We start from the raw sequence: 21,167 nt of genomic DNA, 5'->3' as shown, positions 1-21,167 counted from the left end.
TGTTCCTCAGTGGCAGCTTGCAATCCTGCCTTGTTAGCGCTCAGATAATTAGCAGGGGTCTAGCCCTCCAGGTCCCACTGCCCCCCAGTCCCACTGGCTCCCCCGCACCTTGGAGGGCTGTACCGGCGTGAAATAGATATTGCACTTACAAATCCCACTCGATTTATTTGTAGGACCATCCTTCCCTCTTATTAGGCAGGTGTAATACCTGGGAATTCACGGGGCAAATTCTGCCCTGGGTCGTTCCCCATTAAACCCCTGGGAAGCCGGAGGGGTTACGTGGAGGCGACGTTGGGGCATGCTGGTGGTAGGTGCCTCATCTTGCCAGTTATTAACTATTAACTAAAGGATGCCATCTTGGCTAATAAGACCGATGCGCTGCCTCTTGCTGTTTCACCGGGTTGAGTTTGGTCAGGATGATCCGGTTACCAGCCTCACGCCGCGCTTTAAAAGGGTTAAAGGCGATAATGGTGCCATTAAAAATCCAGCTTGCCAATGAGCTATTTTGTGTGAATGGTATAAATATAAGATACACTTGTCTGGCTCATTTGCAAGCATTCTTTTTGACTTCTTTCACACAACTGGTGTTTTTGTGTTTAATTTAACAAGAAATGAGTAGTAAATGAAAGCTGCTGCCTGAAATCCCACTGTGAGCGTGTTTTGCACTTGGCTCCCCAGTGAAAAGGCAATTTGTGAAATTATGTGATAGAGTAATTAGATGAAGCCAGGGCTTCTGATTGTTGCCATGCTTATGTGGTAAAGGTTTGCTGGGGGAAAAAAAAAAACAAACCCATGGATTATTACCCTGGCAAGTTGGCTCAAAGCTTCTTCATTTATTTGTAAACAGAATATTTAGTGACCGCATAGGAAGTAGCTGTAATCACCAGCTCGTAAAGAAACCACAGCAGAGCTTTTGGATTTTTACAGAGTGCTCATGTAAAATTTAAGCTGGGAGGCAGAATCCCTGTTAATGTAATTAGGATCTAATTTACCACCCTTTGCACACAGATGTAATAATGTCTAGATATTTATTCTATCTTTAAGCACATTACATATACCTCAGTGCAGCAGTTACTGAACAGAAACAGGTGTGAGCACTTTCCGGATTCATTTTTACACTGTAAACACACAGCGATTTAAGGGGAAATATTTACCAAAAAAAATGAGGGGAAAGAATGTCTGCAAATGAGGCAGTAATGGACAGTTGCCCTTTATGTACTGATGGATTTCTCAATGGTTAAGTAAATTAAAGCAAATGCTAGAAAAATCAATAGGCTTGCAGAGTCTTGGTTGTGCCTCATAGACTTCAGGACAGAATGACAGATGTGGTGCATATGACCCATTTAAGTATTAATGCTTGGGAAATTGCCTCTGCGTGCAAGGTTATAGGCCTAGAAATATTGTTATATTAAATTACAGACAATAATATTTTTAAGTATATATGGAATTTATACATTTCAGTTTAGTTCTTCTTCAGCGTTACATTTGTCCTGGAAGATTAGTTGCGTACTTGTTTCTCTGGAACGGTAAATCAGGTTTAAAAATGTTCAAGCATTGAAATGTCTTTCCAGGGCTGCCGCGGACCAGCGAGCGTGTTGCACGCTTACTGGGGTACAGCAAACGTTTAAATAAGAGCATGTAACCAATGTGTTCACTAGCAAATGTAGCATATAAGTGAATCTAAATTAAATATCATTAAAAGGCAGCTTTCTAAATGGTGAGAGGGCTTGCATGATACGTAGGATCACTGTAAAATCGGGTTATTCTGTATGACTAAACACAAAGTAAAATATGAAGTGTGTGGTCGAGATGAGCTAAGTAAGGTAACCACCAAGTCAAATCTTTCTCACCATCTTCTGCACGCGCCATGATTGGAAGGGGCAAATTTGCATGGGCGGGATGAGTAAAAACTGACCCCACGCAGAAATTCTCCCAAAATTGAGACATTATGATTAATCCAACCGGGCAGACAAGCTCTAGATGAGATAGTGTTTGCCATCTCTGATTTCTGTCATTTCTTGCCATACGTCCACCAAGGCAGCAGGGAGGTAGACCAAGTTAATTGTCTCTTCATGGCATCTCTGGCAGGAGGACTGTGAAAATAGCTGGGACCCCTGATTTCAGTGTAGGCATGAAGGCAGAGTAGCGTATTTGCCGTGTTTGCTGTCAGTGACAGCCTGGCGTACCTTGCCAGTTATCCTGATTTCACCCGAAACACCTGTTTCTGCAAAATGCGGATGCATTTTATATACCGCTACCATGTTTAATATTAAAAGGGAGCTTTAGACTTTCACAGTAACGTTCCTATTCCTTGCTGAAGCCCTTGCATGGAAAGTGTCGTCGTATTCCTTTCAAACATTAATTCTCATGTTTTACTGCCATTTGTGGAATAGATATTTTTTCCTTTCCTTTTTTTGTTTGTTTCTTGATTATCTCTGTTATTTGAAGTTTGGGTACTGCTGTCTCTTTTCTGGCCCCCCCCTTCCTTGCTTTTCCTTTTCCCTAAAGCACAAAAACTCTCTGGGAAATAAAACAAAGCATCTCCACAGGGTGTAAGGGCTGCACACTGCTACTGGGAGCACCGGCGAAACAATGACATTGCAGAAGGGCAGATTATTACTTTTGGGCCCGTTGAGGATGTATTTGCGTATTGAGGCTGGATGAGAGCGACTGGTGCTGAAGGCTGTCAGGCCAGGGCTGAGTGATGACAGACCCTTGTCATTTGCCCGCATCCAGCCTCATTGCTATGGTGACAATATGCAGTGATGAAAGTTGCTGCTGAGGGTCGGACAGCATCCACCATGGTTGCTGTAGCCGGCAGCATCTTTGCGACAGTGTGTTCAAGCTGCTGATGGCCCTCGGTGTCAGAGCAGCACCAAATCTCTAATGACAGAAACTTCGCACAGGTTTTCGGGTATGCGGGGAAATCACTCCCGGCGCCATCGCCAGCCTCGGCAACTTCTTGCATTGGTGACAAAAATTGTCTTTACCTGTTTTAGTCATTTTTATCTGCCTTGGGGTGGATTGCCTTGATTTATTTTGTGTGACATACAGGCTAGGTAAGCTGGCGCTTACCTGCACAGCAGCATGGGATGGCCGTGGTCCTCCTCCCGCCACACGTAAAGCAAACATATTAATCAGCATATAGGTGATGACCGCTTTCGTTAAATATACGTGTAAGGGGCCCCAGTGAACAGGCTCTTTTGTTCCCGGCCAAACCAGAAGGGATCAAAGGTCAGTGGGAACCCAGAAGCCATCAGTCAGGGCGGGTTTTGTGGGATCCTGGGGTTGTCAGCTCTGTAGTGACTCCTGGCAACCTGGGCTGCAGCCTGTGTGCCTTCCCCACCGCCTGGCGCAGAAGTGGAGCGTCTGGTCTCCCAGTCGCCATAAAAAGACGCTGACATAAAGTCAGCATTTGAAATACAGCGCGAATATCACCGTGCACCTCTTTGTTATCACAGTCATTTGAGAGCGAAAAGAAAAGATACCTTGGCATTGTAGCGATCGTTTTGCAGCGTTCATCTTTAGGATGCATTTTAAGGCTGCAAATTCATTTTTGGATTAGGGGCAAATGGCAACTCAGAAGGAAGCAGACACATGCTGCTGAAACATGCTTCTACACTTTTGAATAAAAAAGTTCACTTTTAAAAAAACTTCTGGTATGGCATTTATTTCCTTTGAGCAGATCGATATATTCCCCCAGCTCTCCCGTGATGTTAAAGTACATTTGGCAGTAATCAGTTTATCCTTATTAGAAGCCATGGTAAAAGGCATAGTTGCTGAGTCAATTCACTCCATTTACTTCCCCTATTGAGCCTTAATGTGTCCCAGTCCCCACCCCTTACAGTGAAAACATCATCAATTGTAGGGCTGACAGGAGCCAGGGACTCGGTGTAAGTTGCTCCTTGGGGTTACTCATCTTGCACCAAAAAAACTGGCACTCAGCAACATTCATCACATCCCCCTACCTAAAATGATTGAGTAAACAGTGGGGTGAATTATCAGAGGGGAAAAAAAAGGGGGGAAACCAAGTTTGAATACATCGGAGGCAATTTTGGACTCATACGGCAGGAGAAATAGAGCCATCAGCTGACATGCAAGCTTCCCACCGTAGTTTAATATTGCCACTGAAGCTGGAGGGAGGCTCAGTTATCCTTCAGCCAGACACCTTATGGTGCTACTTCTCACGGCCTGACCTGCAAGAACTTCTCTATTTTGGCACCTGTACTGGCAAAGCAGCTTCAGCGCTGGAAAAGCAGCTTCGGTGCTGTTGTGTGGAGGTGTGCTGGGCGCCCGACCCCCTGTCAGCTCTTTAGGGCGAAATACATTTAAAACGCTGCTCAGTTTGCTCCACTTTGATCCCATGATATGTATAGTTGTTCCAAACACCCTGAATCCCCTCTGGTGGGAAATATTTCAAAGCAGGATCTTCATTCTTAAAAGAGATATGGCAAAACCTTTTTCTCCAAAACCTCCAGAAATACAAAAGCACAGAATAAAGTGTGCTTTGTTACCGTCACCTCCCCTCCCAACAAAACAAAGCAAAAAAGCCCAGCCAGCTGAGAGAATCCAAAAATCAAAACCTCAAACTTTGGGATTATTTACACTTTCAAAGTTATCTTGAAGAAAAAAAAAAAAAGGCTGCACTTCCCTTTGCCCCAAAATATAATGCAGTCGCGATAAGGCAGAAATTTCCTTAGCTGTACACCTGGCTTGTTTTTACGCCCGGTGCTGTGGTTAGATGGTTGTCTAAATAAACAGAGATTACATGGAGGGCTTTATCTCAAAGCTGGCACCGGTTATCACACCGCTTCCTCCCACTCCCTCCCTCCGATTGTGAGTTGTATAAGAAGACTTAGCAAGCATAACTTAGAGCCGATAACCTTTCAATGTTAGTTCAAGGAAGCTGTGCCATAGTAACAAACAAACAAAAAAATCATGCAGACTCCATCGCAGCCTATTCGAATGAGCGGTAATTTGACCATAACGTGTATTTAAAAGAAGTAGTACTTAGTAAGCTTTTTGCTCCCAGAGTCCTATTTGAATTTGGCCTGATCGATAATTTTAATATTTGAACAGTAATAAAAGATGCCAGGAATGAACTTGTATTTGTTCTTCAAATCATCTCTCTATTCGGGGTCTTATTTTAAACTTGCTTTAACAAAGGGAAGCTGTAACGTTTCATCTGGACAAATTGCTCCAGCCCTGCAGTTAGGGGTTGAATTGATCTTGACGCAGCCCTGGGAGAAGCCACTGTTGACATTTGCGTTTGATGGTAAATGATAGATACATATATATACCCGAGCATGGGACACGAGCTGCCAGGTAACGGGCAGCTTATGGCCCTCCGTAAAAGCAAACAAGCAAACTCCTTGTGGTTCTGCATGGGTGTGAAATCAAAATACGTCTTTTCTGAGCGTATCTCAGCGTGCTGATGGGTGACATACAACATGCGAAGAGGAGGAGAAAGGTCTTTGGGCTCCTTGCGACATGCCTTCCAAAAAAAAAACCCCCACAACCAGGGAGAGGAAGGAGGGGGAAGGCGTCCATGCGCTACCGCGAGGCAATGTCATCACAATGTTGGGAAGCCAACTCACAGTGAGTGGGTGAGTGTGGGCATCTCTGCCCTTGTCATTTGGATTACTGCAGTGCCACGCGCCCAGTTACACAATGTGTAAAGGCGAGGGTTATTTCTAGGACAGATAATTGAACATTAATACTCGTTGACATTGTCGTAGGAATGATATGTCAAGCTGACAGGGCCTATGTGCTTACATCTGCTGATCGGCTGCAGACGAAGGGGATGTTTGGCAGATCAGACCCGGGGCCTCGCCGCCGCCGAGCCAGGGATGATACAGCCATTAATCATGAGCTGCCATCTCCACTACCTTCCCTAAAACAGTGGTCAGGTCCCTGCTTTTGGGGGTGGAGGGAGTAGTTTGCAAAATGACATTGACCTCCATACGTGGACACACACCTCTGCGTGCATGAAGATGTATATTCATGTATGAAATGTATTAAACAAAAGCATCCTTAATGCTGCGTACGCATGAGTGCCGCCGTTGTCTGAAACAACTGTTTTCAATCTACTAACGTAAAAATAAAAGGAAGTGGAGTAGATGAGAAGTTCTTCAGAAGGATTGAGAGCATGATCAAATTTGATGAGGTGTTTCTGATTATCTCTATCTTAGGAATTAACTGACATAAAACCAGTAGCAGAATTAGCATCTGGGGTTTTTTAGCATCTTTTTTGTGTCCCTCTTCTTCTGGATGTCAACAGACCCTTCAAGGCAGCCTGCTATAGATAAAGTAGTTACATTGTGATCACTTTTGTCCACTCCCAGCCAAAATCCCACAAATGGTGCCTTTCAATATAATTTTAGAACAAGTCTTCGGAGAGCTAATGCCTTCGTCACAGTATTTCTACAGCCAGACTTTGCTGCACAAGTAAGTGTTCATAGGAACGAGAAGCAGACGGAAAACAATTACAGGGGCCTCTGACACCAGAGTCAGTTCTACTTTCTTAAAATACGGCTAAACATCATGTTTGTAATGTCTCATGTATAGTTTGGCACTGCATAAAATCCTATAAAATAGGGCCCTTGAGAACATCCATTATCACATTTTGGTTAACATCACAGATTTTAAAAATCCCAGTTGCACCAAAGCCATGAAATAAAGCTTTCATCTGTAAAGATCTAGTTTCTCTTTGTTATTGAAATAAATGAAGCCATTAAACAAAATATATGCATATAATAGTCAAATTCATCATTTCGTATCATCAAAATGATAAATTTGACTTTTTTTTTTTAATTAGAGCAGTCATCTTAGAAAGGTTCGTGTATAGAACAAGATCAAATGTGCCTGGTTGCTCTTTCTTACTTTGTAACTTGTTAGTGGTGACATTTTTTTGGTCTTCAGCTACTTTCATTTAGGTCTTTCTAAAAGAAATGTGGATTTCTGTTCAGAGAGGAGCAGGATACAGAGAGGGGGATTTTGAGCTTGGTATTGAAAAAATTAATTGACTATATGTTATTATCCTTGCGAATTATTAATGGCCATCACATCATAAATGTGCTGAAAGCACCATGCCATCTCAACGCTTTTGCTTCCAAATACGTTGATTGTCTCTTTTATGGTTGTATCTGTGGAGGCATCTGCATGTGCATGGTGCTTGATGTGTTCAGACCTCGAAGGAGACCAGGCAGGAGAGGATGGAGGGCGTGCTCAGGCTGGGGATGAGGTGAGCACCAGCTTCTTGTAGCTGACTCTCTTTGGGTTTTTGAAGAGCCCCTTGCAAAAACCTCTGTCCTGGCCTCATCCATCCACCATCCTGTAGAAGACACCCACTGAGGATCTCACCTTACAATGATGAGGACATATCCTTTAGGCCCCCCAGGCTTTGGACAAGTTCGCTGCAGCTCATCACCGTATCTGAAGTTACACAGGGGCAGACAGGTTTGCCATTTCAGGGCTTGTTCCCCCCCAGCATCGGCCAACACTGAGCCCCGGGAAGTGCCTCGGTCCATGAATATTCCTACTGAAATGCAAAGTTCAGGCCCGCCAACCCTCTGTGAGGGAGGATAGTTTGGTCTTTAGAGGTTTCTGAAAGCCAGGCAAAATCAGTGGAGAGCTGCGTTGACTTTGGGCAGGAAAAGGTTATTTTTTATGGGGGAGCCCTCTCGGTTGCCGAGAGGGAAGAGTAATATCCTGGAGACCATCCAGGCCTTTTTAATGAGGTTTTTATAAGGACAGGGATCAATACGTAGTGAACTTGTGGGCAAATATGTGTTAATTTAGGGTTGAATCTGGAGATCTAGGGGAGAATCGAGATGTGCTTTTTCCCAGCTCTCAGGAGATCTAAATCACACTTTTTTTGGTGCACATCCTCGTGCGTATAAATATCATCCTGGGAATGCATGTCTGTTTTATTCTTATATTCGTTAGCCTTATCAGCCGGGTTTCTTCGGTAAGTAGGGTAAATAATTAATTAGAGCAGTTGTTTTCTTCTGGAGACTTCTTAATTCATTTCTCAGAGTTAAATTTTAGCCCAGACTGGTCAGAAAGTCTGTATTTCTGCACAGGTTTGCACGCTGAAGCCAGTCAAAGGGATTTCACACACTAAATGGGTGTAGATAAATTAATTCTCTAGTCAGAAAGCAGAATTGCTTAGTTAAGTTTACCGAGTTAAAACTTGGCTTGGCTGTATTATTCATATATGCGATCTTACTGAACTTGGGCTATTTTAGCAGAAGGGAACTCATTAGAGCTAAGGAACGAAGGAGGTGATTTATGGGGGACTCTAGTTTTAAAGATAAAAATAAGGGAGAGTGAACTTACGGGGATGTAAAAGCTGGGATGGATAAAGCAAGAGTGCCTGAAATAGCTTGCTGGGTGTTGGGAAGTGAAGCTCAGCTCTAGCGCAGGTAAATTGCATTTGAATTTCAACCTCAGATCTGTATGCAGTCCTCTTTGGCAGATGTTGAATTGATAATGCCTGTGTGTTAAAGAATTCTGATTGTTTCTTTTGCCACCTTCGCAGCTTATGAAAATGCAAATAGACCTGCCTAATGAATATTAATAAGAGTGATGGCTGGATAACATATAAGCCCGTGGCTCTTTGGAGCTCAGATGGGGTTAGTTGGAGAATTGTTGTGGCTGGGAATTTACATGCTTTTTAAGAATAAACTTCCTGAATGCTTTTTATGTTCTCCTTTAAAAGCTGATGTTTGTTAACAGTGGCATGCTCACGCATGCATGGTTTTTTTTTTTTCCCTTTCCCTCTCTAGATATATAGTGAGATTAATACTACAGACAAGATGTCCGTGTTTTTTTAAAACAAGGCAATTTATTAGATGAGGAGAGAAGGAAGCCCCATCTCTTAAATTTACCTTCAGTCTAGGGTTAATTGTATCGATAGCAACGGTTTATTTTATTTTCCTTGTTTATTTCTGCTTTTTCCCACACCCCATTCTCCCAGGCAGCTGCGGCAGTTGTTAGCGGGGCAGGGAAACAACACTGATGAATTCTGGATCTCCAAACGTCCTGCAAGGCTTTAGAGTACATTTCATGCAGTTAGTTAATAGGGCAGCTTGTTAGGCCCATCGACGTGGACCTCACACATGGCAGTATAATAGCAGGGAGACAGCGTTGTGGAGTGGCTGGAGGAAGGGAGGGCTCCGAGGTCCCAGCTCTTCAACTGCAGCCACACGGGCAGGCGCTGCCACCTTGTCAGAGCTCCCGGTGAAGCCAACACGGTGTCGGGGCTCGGCGGCGGCATTGGCAACTTCCCTCCGTTTCACCAGCGCTGTTCTCGAGCTCTGCTGGAGCAAGTCCTCTCTGGACTTTTGTGTCGCTGTGCAGGGTGGAGTTGTTTTGCAGAGTGGTGGTTTGGGCATTTCCTGGTGCTTGCAAGTGATGCAGCGGTGAGAGGGGGTTTGTATATGTTCATGGTCTAGAGATACTCTTGGAGGGTTTCATGAAAACTTGGTGAGGAGGATTTAATGAAGATTCAGTGATTAAGATGCCTCTGCATCATCATTGCTGCCAAATACGTAATAAGACTTACTCTGCATTCACTTTACAAGTAAACTTTTTCTAACACTTCAAAACTTGAGGAAAGCCCCCAACTTTCAAAAGAGAAACACTCACGTCGATGCAGCGCATTTCCCCTTTTGCAAAAGGCCTTTTCTTTCCCTTCCCTTGTCATGACAAAAAGGCTTAATTTTTTTTTTTTAGCCAATATAAGGAGAGAGAGAAGAGGGGGAGAGTCATTAAAATGCAGTTCTTTCAATTACGTCCCATTATTTGTCATCTTTATTGCTTTTCTATAGTTTTCATTGCACCTTTAATAGTATGCCTGGTCAGAAAAGGTGAGCTGGAATGTGAACACACTTGGCTGCTGCTGCTGTCAGTGCCTACGAGCTGTGCTTGAATCCCCGTCCCTGTAGATTTTAATGTCCCCGCAGACTGCTGGCAGCCTGCTTCCAGCTGTGGCAGGCATGATGCAGTGAATTGCTTTTGAATGTTCTTTACTCAAATAGGCAGTAATTACAAGCTTAAAGAGGTTTAGTGGTCCAGTAAACTACATAATCACCCCTGAATTAGCCTGGGCTCATCAGTTGCAGTCCAGCAACCTCAAGACTGCTGTTTGTATGCAGGCTTTATCACGTAGCAACCTGAGCAGCAGGTGTGGAACAGCAAGAATCCCCCATAAACACAACTGTCTACTGGGGACAATGATCTCTAATGAGATGAGGCTACAGCATCACTGTAATTTAAGTGGGAAAATTAACGCCAGAGAATGCACGCTACTTCCAAGAGTCTGCTTCTTCGGAGAACGGCAGTGTTTTGCTGGGTTGTTTTTTTTTTCTTTTCCCTTCTCATTTTTTTTTTCCTCCCAGATCTTTAAATGCATCTTTTTTTTAATGAAGAACACATCATTGTGTTTTTGCTTATAAGTTGAGTGGGCTTTATTCTTTTACAAGGATATGTTGTGAATATTTAATGGTGGACGGGGCATCTGTTCAAGGACTTTCCATGCCAACAAAGCGGCATTGCAAAATAGCTGCTTTATCTTTTCATTTCCTTCCTCGGTGGTGGTTTGTTGTTTTTTTTTTTTCCAATAGAAAATGTTCAAATGTAAAACCCCCTCTCATCTTGGCGTTGAAGATTGGCACCTGGATGCAGTGGTTGCCTTGAACTCTCTTCGCGTGACTGCTTGGTCCCTCCATGAAAAAAGGTGGCCAAGCTCATGGCAGGAGGCCTCCCAAATTGTTTGGTGGCTGCTCCCAAGGGTGCTTTCACCCCAGGAAACCTGCCTAAAGCTCCTGCTCTGTCCCAAAGCCTGCAGTTGGTATTAGGGACCTGGCTGAATACAGCAACCCTCCATCGCCCTTGTTGCTCCGGTGTGTAGGGTAGGGGAGGTAGGTGTAGGGGAGTGGTTTTATCCCCCACTTACAGAGGGAGCTCCTGATGTACTGAAAGCAGCCTGAGAAAGAGAGCAAAAATCACCAGTAAAAGCTTTTGGCTTAGCTTTGTGGGATTACAATTGTCAGCGCTGGCGTTTCCCACAGATTGCAGAGTTGTTTCCGAGCCCACCTGTTTAGAAAGTCATTTGAGGTAGATAAGGACAGTGACTATTGCTGAAAAAAGGCTTCTGGTTAGGAGATATTTACCTGAGCTAATCTGTCTTAGGCTAGCTCTAAAAACAACTGCAGCGCTTTTACAGAGTTATCAGGTAGTCGGGATTTCCTTCAGCATGCCAGGGATAGGGATATTTTTTCCTCCTTCCCAAAAGCTGCTCACCTAGGACAGGCTGGGGTTCACCTTCCTGCCTTTCCACAGCTGCCTGATAAAGATGCCGGCTTAACTGAAAAGCCGGGTTTCAAGGATGTGAATTTTAGCTCTAACGCAGTTTGAAGTCAGATGATGCATTTCCTCGGTTCCTTCAGTGTCGCTTGGATGTAATATTTCATTGTTTTCGGCCGTGTGCTGTGCTGAAGAGGGTTTTGCTGATCTTTTGGATGCAATTTTTCTTTTAATTACCCTGTCCTTTGTTATTTTTAGGCTGTGGTAGAGCATAATAATAATAAAGAAAAACAGGGCAGAGGATTGGAAAGCTCATGGCCCATGTCACATTAGCACAAATAATCTTGATGCTAGAGCAAAAAATCACTTCGTAAGTGTATTAAGAGGAGTTAACGTGTGTGTGCAAGCACTGTGTGTTTCTTTCTGCGTGCACATACATACAGGCACTAAAGGAATGTTTAACATGGGAAAAGCTCCACTCAGTTACCCGGGTATGGCGTGGGAGTGTCTGCACAGACTCAGCTTAAACTGAAAACTGGTAGGAGCCAGAGTAAGCTCCCAACACTGAGGTCTATCAGAGTGTCTCCAAAAGGAAATAGCAAAAGCACCATTACTTGGACTAGCTAAAGCTCAGCTGGAAAAGGCAGTGGGTAATAATATATGGTATGGAAGGAATAATATTGTAGCAGCCAGGGGATGGATTAGATGAGTTAAAAGGTTTTTCCATTTTCTGACTTCTGTAATATCCTGTGCAAGGGATGATCTGAACTTTTTTTCCTTAATGAGTGCTCGCATTATGAATAATTTGATGGGGCCACCAGAGAAGTATTGGCAGTGCATCCCAAGCCATACCGTGTCTCTCCATCAGCCTTGGAAAGGATATTTATGGTAGTGAGTGCCAAAACTTGTTCACAGACAACTCTTGCAAGAAAATTATTTACAAAAGGGCAAATGGGAAAAAAAGAGAAGCACAGAGCATTTTTTTTTCCCCGGCATAACTTCTTCATTAAAAAGGGTTGCTGTTGCCAGTACCTCTTCCCCCCCCCCCATAAGCCCCCACAAATAAAACGTCTCTTCCACCCCCCTGCCTGCAAAACCAACCCAGCCCCTGTTTAAACAGGTTGCACTGCGAACACATGTTCAGATGTTAAAACTTCTGGGGTATTGGCTCTGTATTTTACACCCTGTGTTGGCCTTAGGATCCTGAGTCAGATTCTGCCTCCTTTCCACACCTTTTATTTTTTGGCAGGGTTGCCAAAGCAGCCTGCAAAACCTTTTGTAAGGGCAGCAATGGGCAGTGTCTCAGAGCCCCATCTCATAGGAATGGGCTGAAGCAGAAGCTGGGTGGCAACGTATGGCCTCACTGTAGTGATACAGGGATGCAGCATCTTGTCACATATTGTTGCATATTTTGATGCATTTTTAACTTTACAAGACTGAGCATGCCTGTTGATTTTGTGTTCATAGTTTGCAGTTCAATAACTCTGGCAGCACTAGGATTTATTAACAGTAATGCTATGAAAAAAATCTTACTGCAGGGATATTAAGCTATTATAATAAGTTGAGGAAATATTTTCTTTTGAAGGAGGAAAAGGCTGGCTTTGTCTGCAGCATGACCGTGTCATATGGACTGCGTTTTCTTGCTGCGCTGAAAAAGCAACGAGGAGTTTTAAATGCCAAAGCCAGCTCACACTTCAACAGCATTATCAGGCTGACTCACCGCTCTCAGCCAAGGAGAAGACTGTGCAAAGTTTGCACAGGCTTTTTTCCTCCCAGCCTCATAGATGCATTTCTAATAAAACAACTTCCTTCTCGGTGTTCAGTATTTCCTCCAACGTGCAAGCCAGTCCCATGGGATAAACAGGATTGAGTTTGCAGCTTCCGAGTTGATTCCCGCCCCCCTGCCAGCAGGTCACCTCCACTTGGCAACTTTTTACAGCCTCGCCTGAATATAAAGCAGGTCACAGGGATGGTCTATAAACCGATTCACACAGCCTGCAAAATAGGCAAGGGGACTCAACACATTCTCTTTATCACTCCCCCTAAATGCGCCGGTGGCCAATGTAGGAAGCAGGTTGCAATCTTGTGACTTTACGGATAGCGATCCAACCATTTTTTGGCTACTTTACAGATGCAAGGAACCCCCGTTATTCTTTTGGAGGCAGCATGTGTGAGGGTCCAGGACTCGACCGCTATAAATTCAAGCTCTGTTCTTAGACTACACCATGCACCGCTTTTGTAATGCAAATGGCAGGCACAAAGTGTCCCTTTGATAATGTGCAGTCAGGAGACAAAAAAAGCATTCACTGCAACAGTAAAACTAATTCATAAAGCTGAGAGACAATAGGAAAGCATTATGGATATTTAAAGAAAATAATAATTTCTCGTAGATCAACTTGATCACTAATGTAAATAGTTCAAATGCAAACCAGGAGGAGGTAGGGGAAGGGGAAAGACCCAAACAGCTGCACTGCTGCCTTAGCTAACCCTGGACAAGTTTGGGTAAAGCAAAGATTTAGAGTTAGGCTTAAAACCGATATGCAGTTTGTCACTGGAGGGCTGAACCTTGGGCTTTATTCTGGTTACTGTGTTAGGTGTAGTCTGGGTTACTCTTCAGAAACAAGAAAATCAGAGTGTTGAGGTTTTTTTATTTTGAGGTTAGAAAACAGTTAATAGCCATTCCTGAGGACATAAATTTTGGGGGGGTAGTTTCTCTCCATCACCTACCAGAGTTTAGCTCAAGGTCATTTTGCCTTGGTGCATTATGCTGAGCTCTGAAGGAGACAGAGGGCTGGAGGAAGGGGATAAAAGGACTTCCGAAATGGTTCTCCCGGCGCGTTTAGCCAAGCGACAGCGCTGTCACGATAAGGGCGACGTTGGACGGTTGCCACAACATCCTTATAATGTAACGTGCAACCTTTTGCCTGGGGATTGCTTCTGCCTCTGTACTGTGGTAGGGCTGGTTGGCAGTGTCGGTGTCGAGGCAGTTTGGTGCCACGAGGAATTAGTAATCTGGGGGTGAGAAGGGGTGGTTTTGCCTCCCATTATCTCAGCAGTAAACTCTGGGCAGGATTATTTTCATATTTCTCTGCCACCATTACGATGCGCTGCTACGGTGAGCAAGGCAGAGAGGGAGGGAGTGTTATTGGTACTGGGTTACAGATAAGATAAAGTCTATTGCTGTCCTGGCATCCAGCGTTTGCAGCCTGGGGTGGAAAATTTGAGGAAAAGAGTTCATTTGGACAGCGGGTATCATTAAGAGACAAACTTGGACACTTTCCATCTGTATCTACTGGAGACTTTACCCACCGGCTGTAGTCAAAGGTGGTAAAAAAAAAAAAGTCTTATTGTTTGTTTTGCTAAAAATGATCTCGGCTGCATTAAAAGGGGGCTTTTATTAACACTGCTGCTCTCTAAATACCATTCATAAAACAGTGAAGAGAGAATATAATGGAAAGTTACATTTTTCTCTCTGTCACTTTCATTTCTTTGTTACTGCTAAAATGACTGCTCTGACTCATATTTTGCATAGTTATTTTTACCTTTTCCAATGTTCCTTAACTGTTCATATTACCCTGGGCAAATCCCCCAGGGATAATTTTCATTTGCATGCAGACTTTGATGGTGTTATTAAGCAATCACTTTCTGTACTAAGTCATTATTAAAAGTAATACCACAGAGCCTCAAAAACACATTAATGGTGCCAAACAATCCGCATTTCAGCGCTAGATTTATGGGAAGGGAAAAGCACTAGGTCTCATACCGTTTGGTGGATGCTGCTCTGTAGTGCTGTAGCAGCAGCAGGCATGATCAGAAAATACCGGAACCTGATTCAGTGTCCTTATCTGTTGTCAGCCTTATTCTTTTAAATGCGGGGTTTTTTTTTCAACCTGCCTGCTTCCTACGTTTTTTCCCCCTTGGATTTGCCCTTTTCCTCTGGCCTTGGCAAGAAAGCCTGTCTGCAGTCTTCCAGTACACACAAGCTGAGCTGGTTCTGGGAAGGAGGGTCAGCCTTCCCATCTGTAATCGCCGTTTTATGGCTTTCACTCGAGGTGTTAATGCAGATCAAATGGAAAACACTCCAGCAAGAGCGTTACAGCTTCTTGCACTGCCCTGCGTACGGTCCCAATCGTTAATTCTGATTATAAGACCTAAAGGTAATTCTGTTTGCTCTTCTAATGCATTGCAGCTCTCCCGGTGGTCCGGCATCTCTTTTCTCCAATTCCCATCTTGATCAATTGTTTGCAAATAATTAAGCTTTTAAGAGATAATGGTAGGAGCTAATGTACACAACAAAGTAAAGGTCTCAAGTCACTGTTTATTGAACAGTGGTACAATTTGCTTTGATATCCCAAAGTGATCCAGAGTGATAGGTGGACTTGCCAACTGGAGTCCGTGCAGTGTTTTTAGACACACACTTCCATATATATTTATATATGTATATATTTATATATTTCATAGACTCATAGAATATCTCAAGTTGGAAGGGACCCATAAGGATCATCAAGTCCAACTCCCTGCTCCTCACAGGACTACCTAAAACTAAACCATATGACTAAGATATATGTATCTTTTTATATATTTTTATATATATATATTTTATACATATACATGCAAATATAATATACATATATACACAAACATATACACACATATCTCTGTGCATGTGTCTATCCCTTTAAACAACATTAGAAAGCTTTTGGAAGGCACCTGTCGTTCTTGCACAGGTGAAATAAAGACAAACAGCAACAGTTTCTACTGAATTTCCTATTTCCTCATAAAATGGCAGTTCTCAGGGTTTCTCCGTTTCTCTCTGTTGCAATGCGATGTCTGCCTTTGCCTGTAGCACAGGCCTTCCTAGCCCTGTGGGTGGGAATGCAACAAGGCTTTGAATGTTTTTATAGCAACCTAGCCTGTGGCATGCTGATTCTTTGTCAAGTCATTTTTATTATTTTTTTTTTTTTTAGCCTACAAAGGAACAACTCGTACGATCCACAGAAAGCTTATATAATAAGGATGCCCAGCGTTTAAGATTATTTTAAACCACACCGAATCATAGTTAAAAAGGCTGCTGCATTGTGAACCTTTAGCTAAGAGGGATTAGCTACATGAAGTCCCAGGCTGTCATGTGATTATGGCAATTATAGATTTATCATGAAATTAAAAGTTTATGCTGTGCTAAGATATGAAAAAAAAAAATCGGATGACCTTAAACATACCACAATTTGAGGAATTTGGGATTTGGGACTTTTAAAGCAATTATTTTTACAGTGCCTGTATTATTCTGATGGCTAATTTTATCCAGTCTTGTCTATTTGGAAAAAAGTCCAGAACAATTGAAAATTGCTTAATGGCGACAAGAGTTCTCAATTCCAATAGCTAGAGGCTGTCTAGTAATTATTGCTTGCTGCATGAAATTAGACACAGTTTGTTCAATTACTTAAAATTAGATCGCATGTAAGGTGGCAAAGCGAAATAAGAAAAGAAAAAGAATAATTTTGTCCTGGTGTGATGGGTTAACCCTGGCTTGATAGCAAAGTAATGAAATAGTAAGTAAGCCGTAGAGATGAAAATGTTACATATCATCACTATAGGGGGTTTTTTTGAAGAGAAGCAAAATGTTATGTTCAGATAGATGGACATAAGTCAAGTATGACTGGGTTTTGTGGATGAATGTGTATATAAGGCAGATGATAAAATTCATGCTATATTTTTGCACGTGTAAAATGCAAATTACCCATAAAAAAGAAGTAAAACTCCCTTCCCTGTGTCTTCCACTTTGCAATTCTGGAGCTGTTTCATGTGCCTGCAGAAAATATAGGGGGTAGTTTACAGGTGTGCAGGTTATCTGTGGGCTTACTGTCAAGAAAACAGTATTTTTAAAAGAATGGGAACTTCCCCACCATTTTTGTGTGACAAAACCTGTATCTTTTGGAGCCAAAGGCCATGGCAGTGGGCTTTGAAATGGACACACTGGGCAAAGGGAAGTTGCCAGAGTTACAACAAAAATTCCTGTTTGGTAAAGTGAAGTGATGCAGGCATGTAACATAGCCATTAGATGTGAGATTATGCTGTTTACAAGAATATATAAAATCTGCTAAATAGTTACAGTACCAATAAGACTGCAGAATTTTATGAGGTTTTAAATTCTTACGCTTTACAAGGTTTCAGTTTACATCTCATGTAATATTATGCCAAAGAATACATCGAATGAATATGGGAGTGTTTCGGGGGAAAAAAAAAGAGATGTCTGTATAACAGCAAATACTTTGTGACAACCAGCTGCTATATGGGAAGTTGGGATAGGTCTAACCAGGTATATCAAATTATCTTTATTGAAATGTTATTAAGTACCTTGCAGCAGACCAGGTCTGAATCTGGGGTGTACTGAGACTTGGGTGTCCGGGTTAGGAGCCGGATCCACAAAACAGGTTTTTTCCTGGGAATTGTTGCGTTTGCAATATTTGGCCGTTTCCTTTAGGGACAGTAACATTTTTACATGGAGGGAAAGGACAGAAATGATATTTCTAATTTTCAAACTTAGATGTGGTTTTTGCTGTTGATTTATTAAGCAATCTGTATTCATGCAGAAGCGAATTTTCTGAGAAAGCAATCAAGTTCTCACAAGAAACTTAATTTAGGATTGAATTTTAACATTATCGTCAATTAAACCATTATTTATTTTCTGTCTCTTAGGATTAGTGCAGCACAGCTATGTTAATGTCAGGCAAAAATGTGCTGATCATTGACCCTGCGTTGGCTTGTGTTCAAAACCCAGGCGTTTGTTTATGTTCAGGATGCTGATCTTATTTGCAAATTATTTTGGGGCACTGACAAGATTTGTTTTCACTATCTCAGAAAACATCATCGTGTTTTAGTTTTACAGAGAAGTGCTTTATCACGTGCTTTATTGTTCTGTGAAGTACAGAAAAAAAAAAAGGTGATTTGACTCAAATCGGTCATTCAAGACAAGTGTGAAAACTTTCAGCTAATGCAACAAATATCCTTCTTGAGTATCAAGGTACTGCCAGTATCCTAAGCAGTTATTTCTCCACTTCACTAATCTTTATAATTGGCTTGTCTTTTACTGCCATTAATTAAGTGATGTAGTAGCCCATTAATAATTATAAAAGAGTGACACACCTCAGCATTTTCACCTTTCAATAATAGATGTCACGCTTCTGTTTTTTTTTTTTAATTTAAAATAAAAAGTAGGCAAAAAAAGCATTGTTTTAAATGTATATATTTATTTTGGTGTCTTATAGCACCCTTACCCTTCAGAAGAACAGAAAAAGCAGTTGGCACAAGACACAGGGCTCACTATACTTCAAGTGAACAATTGGTAAGTAATTTTCCTTAGTGTTTCTATACGGCCGCTGGCAGCCTCCAGCTAACGCTTTGCATTTTTGAGGACACACCTTGCCCTTGTCTGCTCCCCCCTGCCAGCAGTTTATTGATGCAAAAGGGATATAACCAGGTGAGGTTTCAGTTATGGGAACTAGGAGGTTTGCTACCGCAGAAAACCAGCTCCATTTATTTTCCCATTGCTTGGGCAGATTTCAGTGTATTCGCATTTGGGTACCAGTCCTCCTTCTGGCTGAGAATGTGTCTTCTTCAACAGGAAGCCACATCCATTTTGAGAACTTTTGTCTTGGAAGAGGTCGGGATGTTGGTTGAAAAAAGGGGGCAGTTGGCCCCATTTCTGCAGAGCTTATTGTTCTTTTGGGATGCTGTCATGCTTTTTAAAATGTTGTTAGTGAGGTTTTTCTTTTTGACTGACATCCTTCTATCTCTTTACCGGTTTGTTTTAAAAGTCCAGTTTTTGAAAGCTTGAATAAACTTTGAGGACAATCTGGCTCTTTGCTGCTGAAGTACGGTGTGGAGCAATTTTATTTATTTCTTCCAGCTCAGGGTTGCTGGCGTACCTGATCTGTTGTAGTAGTGATTTGTTTGAAAGAAATCGGGATCCGTGCTGTTTCTGCAGTGGATTTTGGGTTGCTAACTGTCTGGGATGTGGTGGAGACAACCAGTGAAAATTACATGTGATTTAAGTATAAAAACACACCAGCGAACCCTTAAAAAAAAAGTTTGATTTATTACCCTTTGTTACTGCATCGAAATGCAGGTTTCTCCCACTATCCCAGAACAAGTGTCATATTTGAAGTGTGTTGCAATCTAATACCTTGTAAAACTAAGTGTATCTAATTAATTGTCCTAATATTTTTAGATTAGTGTTTATGATGGGAAACCTTATACTCTTTGAAGTAATACCCAGAAAATGGCCAAGGCAAACGGCAAGCCTGCTGGGGAAAAGGGAGGGAGGAATGCCAGTTTGCAGACAAAAGTATTTTTTTTCCGTTCAATAAGTGTCAGAGATTAATATTACTGAAGCTCTGATTACATGGCCTAATCCATTTTAGTGAATAAATTTGGTCTTGATGTCCATTGCACCTACATTAACAAACCCTCCTCTCTTAGAGGGAGTAGGAGCCTATGGGAGAGATTTCAGATATATTAAACCCCATTACAGAAAATGTAATTTCTGTCAATATAATCCCATGTATTCTTCAATTTAGTACTTTAGAGATAACAAGCTACTTACAATATATTTGCCTTTGGAGGATTAATTTACAAAGTGCACTATCTGGGAGACGCAGGCGGGCTCACATAAGCATAGCTTGTAAGGGTTATCAATTTCTGTGACCCCACAGCAGCTCTGGGAGATCAATTTTTTGAAGCCCTTTAAGACACTGAATAAAGGAAAATACCAAATACTTAGTGTACGTGAAGTATGCTTCCAAGATACTTAGTTTAAAATGGAGGAATAAAAGGCACTAAACATTAAATACGTGTTATAAGGAAATGTAACCCACAGTATTTTGGCTCAGCCAGAAAAAATTAGTGTTTGCTTCAGCTTTACATCCTCCAACCTTCATCCAGGCGATACCCTAATTTATATGGTTGTCCTTCAGTTTAACGATAGGCGCTTTGGCCAGTTGAGAACCTGTGTATGTTTGTCAGGGGTCTTATTTAATGATGGGTGGAGCAAGCGTGTGCTGCTTTGGAGGGGTCTGGGAGCGTAGGATTCGACATGGGCAGCTATGTCAGTTTAGGATGGGCCATCAAAGAAATTTTTCGAGATGATGAACATGGGATGCTTTGAACTAAAGCTGGTGGAATTTATCCCAAGTGACTTTCCAGGGTGTTTTTCAGTACCCATATCGCCTCGGATTTGAGGAGTTTTTACTTTGGCTTTGTGTCAGATGTGTTTTTATAAGTTCCTTATGTGCAAAGGAAAAAAAAAAAAAAGTAGGTCAAAATACATTATAACTGAAGTCTTGTGGATGTAGGGCAGGCTTCCTCTGCTTGAGCTAGTTTGGTAATTCTACTGTGGTGTTACAATTGTATAAATTATTGAGACAATTCCCCTTCCCTCCCCAGCCCCACAAAGATTTAACACTATAGGGACGGCCAGGGCTTTCTTAAATCACAGGTGGTGGGCATAGATGCCAAAATACGGTAATTTAGCCCCTGCTTTTTGCAATGGATCCTAAGGAACAAGGAGGCTGTGAGGCTGTGGCAGGGTGTGCAGGTTTGCACACACACACACATGCATCCTCAGGTAACATCCAGCCGTGGGATGACCAACAAGCTACTCATCCCCTCCCAAATCCTGGGGAATATGGGGCAACCCTCTCCCAACCTTGTGCTGAATCCCTTTTCTTCTAAGGCGGTATGCAGGAGAAGAAACTCTTCTTGCCTAAATTGTTTGCTGCAGGGAAGAGTTAACATCGCGTTTCTGGTTAGCTTTGCCTTTCTTCACTGGGCTCATAAGTCATTCAGGCACGACTTGCAAA

At 42.3% G+C, this 21,167-nt stretch overlaps 1 protein-coding gene across 11 annotated transcripts in view; it reads left to right on the top strand.

The window, feature by feature from the left end:
* MEIS1 (Meis homeobox 1) overlaps positions 1-21,167 on the top strand; it is a 110,852-nt gene that overhangs the window by 68,729 nt on the left and 20,956 nt on the right. For all 11 annotated transcript variants that reach the window (XM_052784172.1, XM_052784168.1, XM_052784166.1 and 8 more), the window contains one exon: positions 18,576-18,652. In XM_052784172.1, coding sequence (XP_052640132.1) covers positions 18,576-18,652 — 77 coding nt within the window. The remainder of the gene's footprint in view (positions 1-18,575; positions 18,653-21,167) is intronic.

The sequence above is a fragment of the Harpia harpyja genome, chromosome 4, assembly GCF_026419915.1.
Source record: "Harpia harpyja isolate bHarHar1 chromosome 4, bHarHar1 primary haplotype, whole genome shotgun sequence".
In the NCBI taxonomy this organism is placed as follows: Eukaryota; Metazoa; Chordata; class Aves; order Accipitriformes; family Accipitridae; genus Harpia; species Harpia harpyja.
This window is presented reverse-complemented; position numbering and strand designations above follow the sequence as displayed.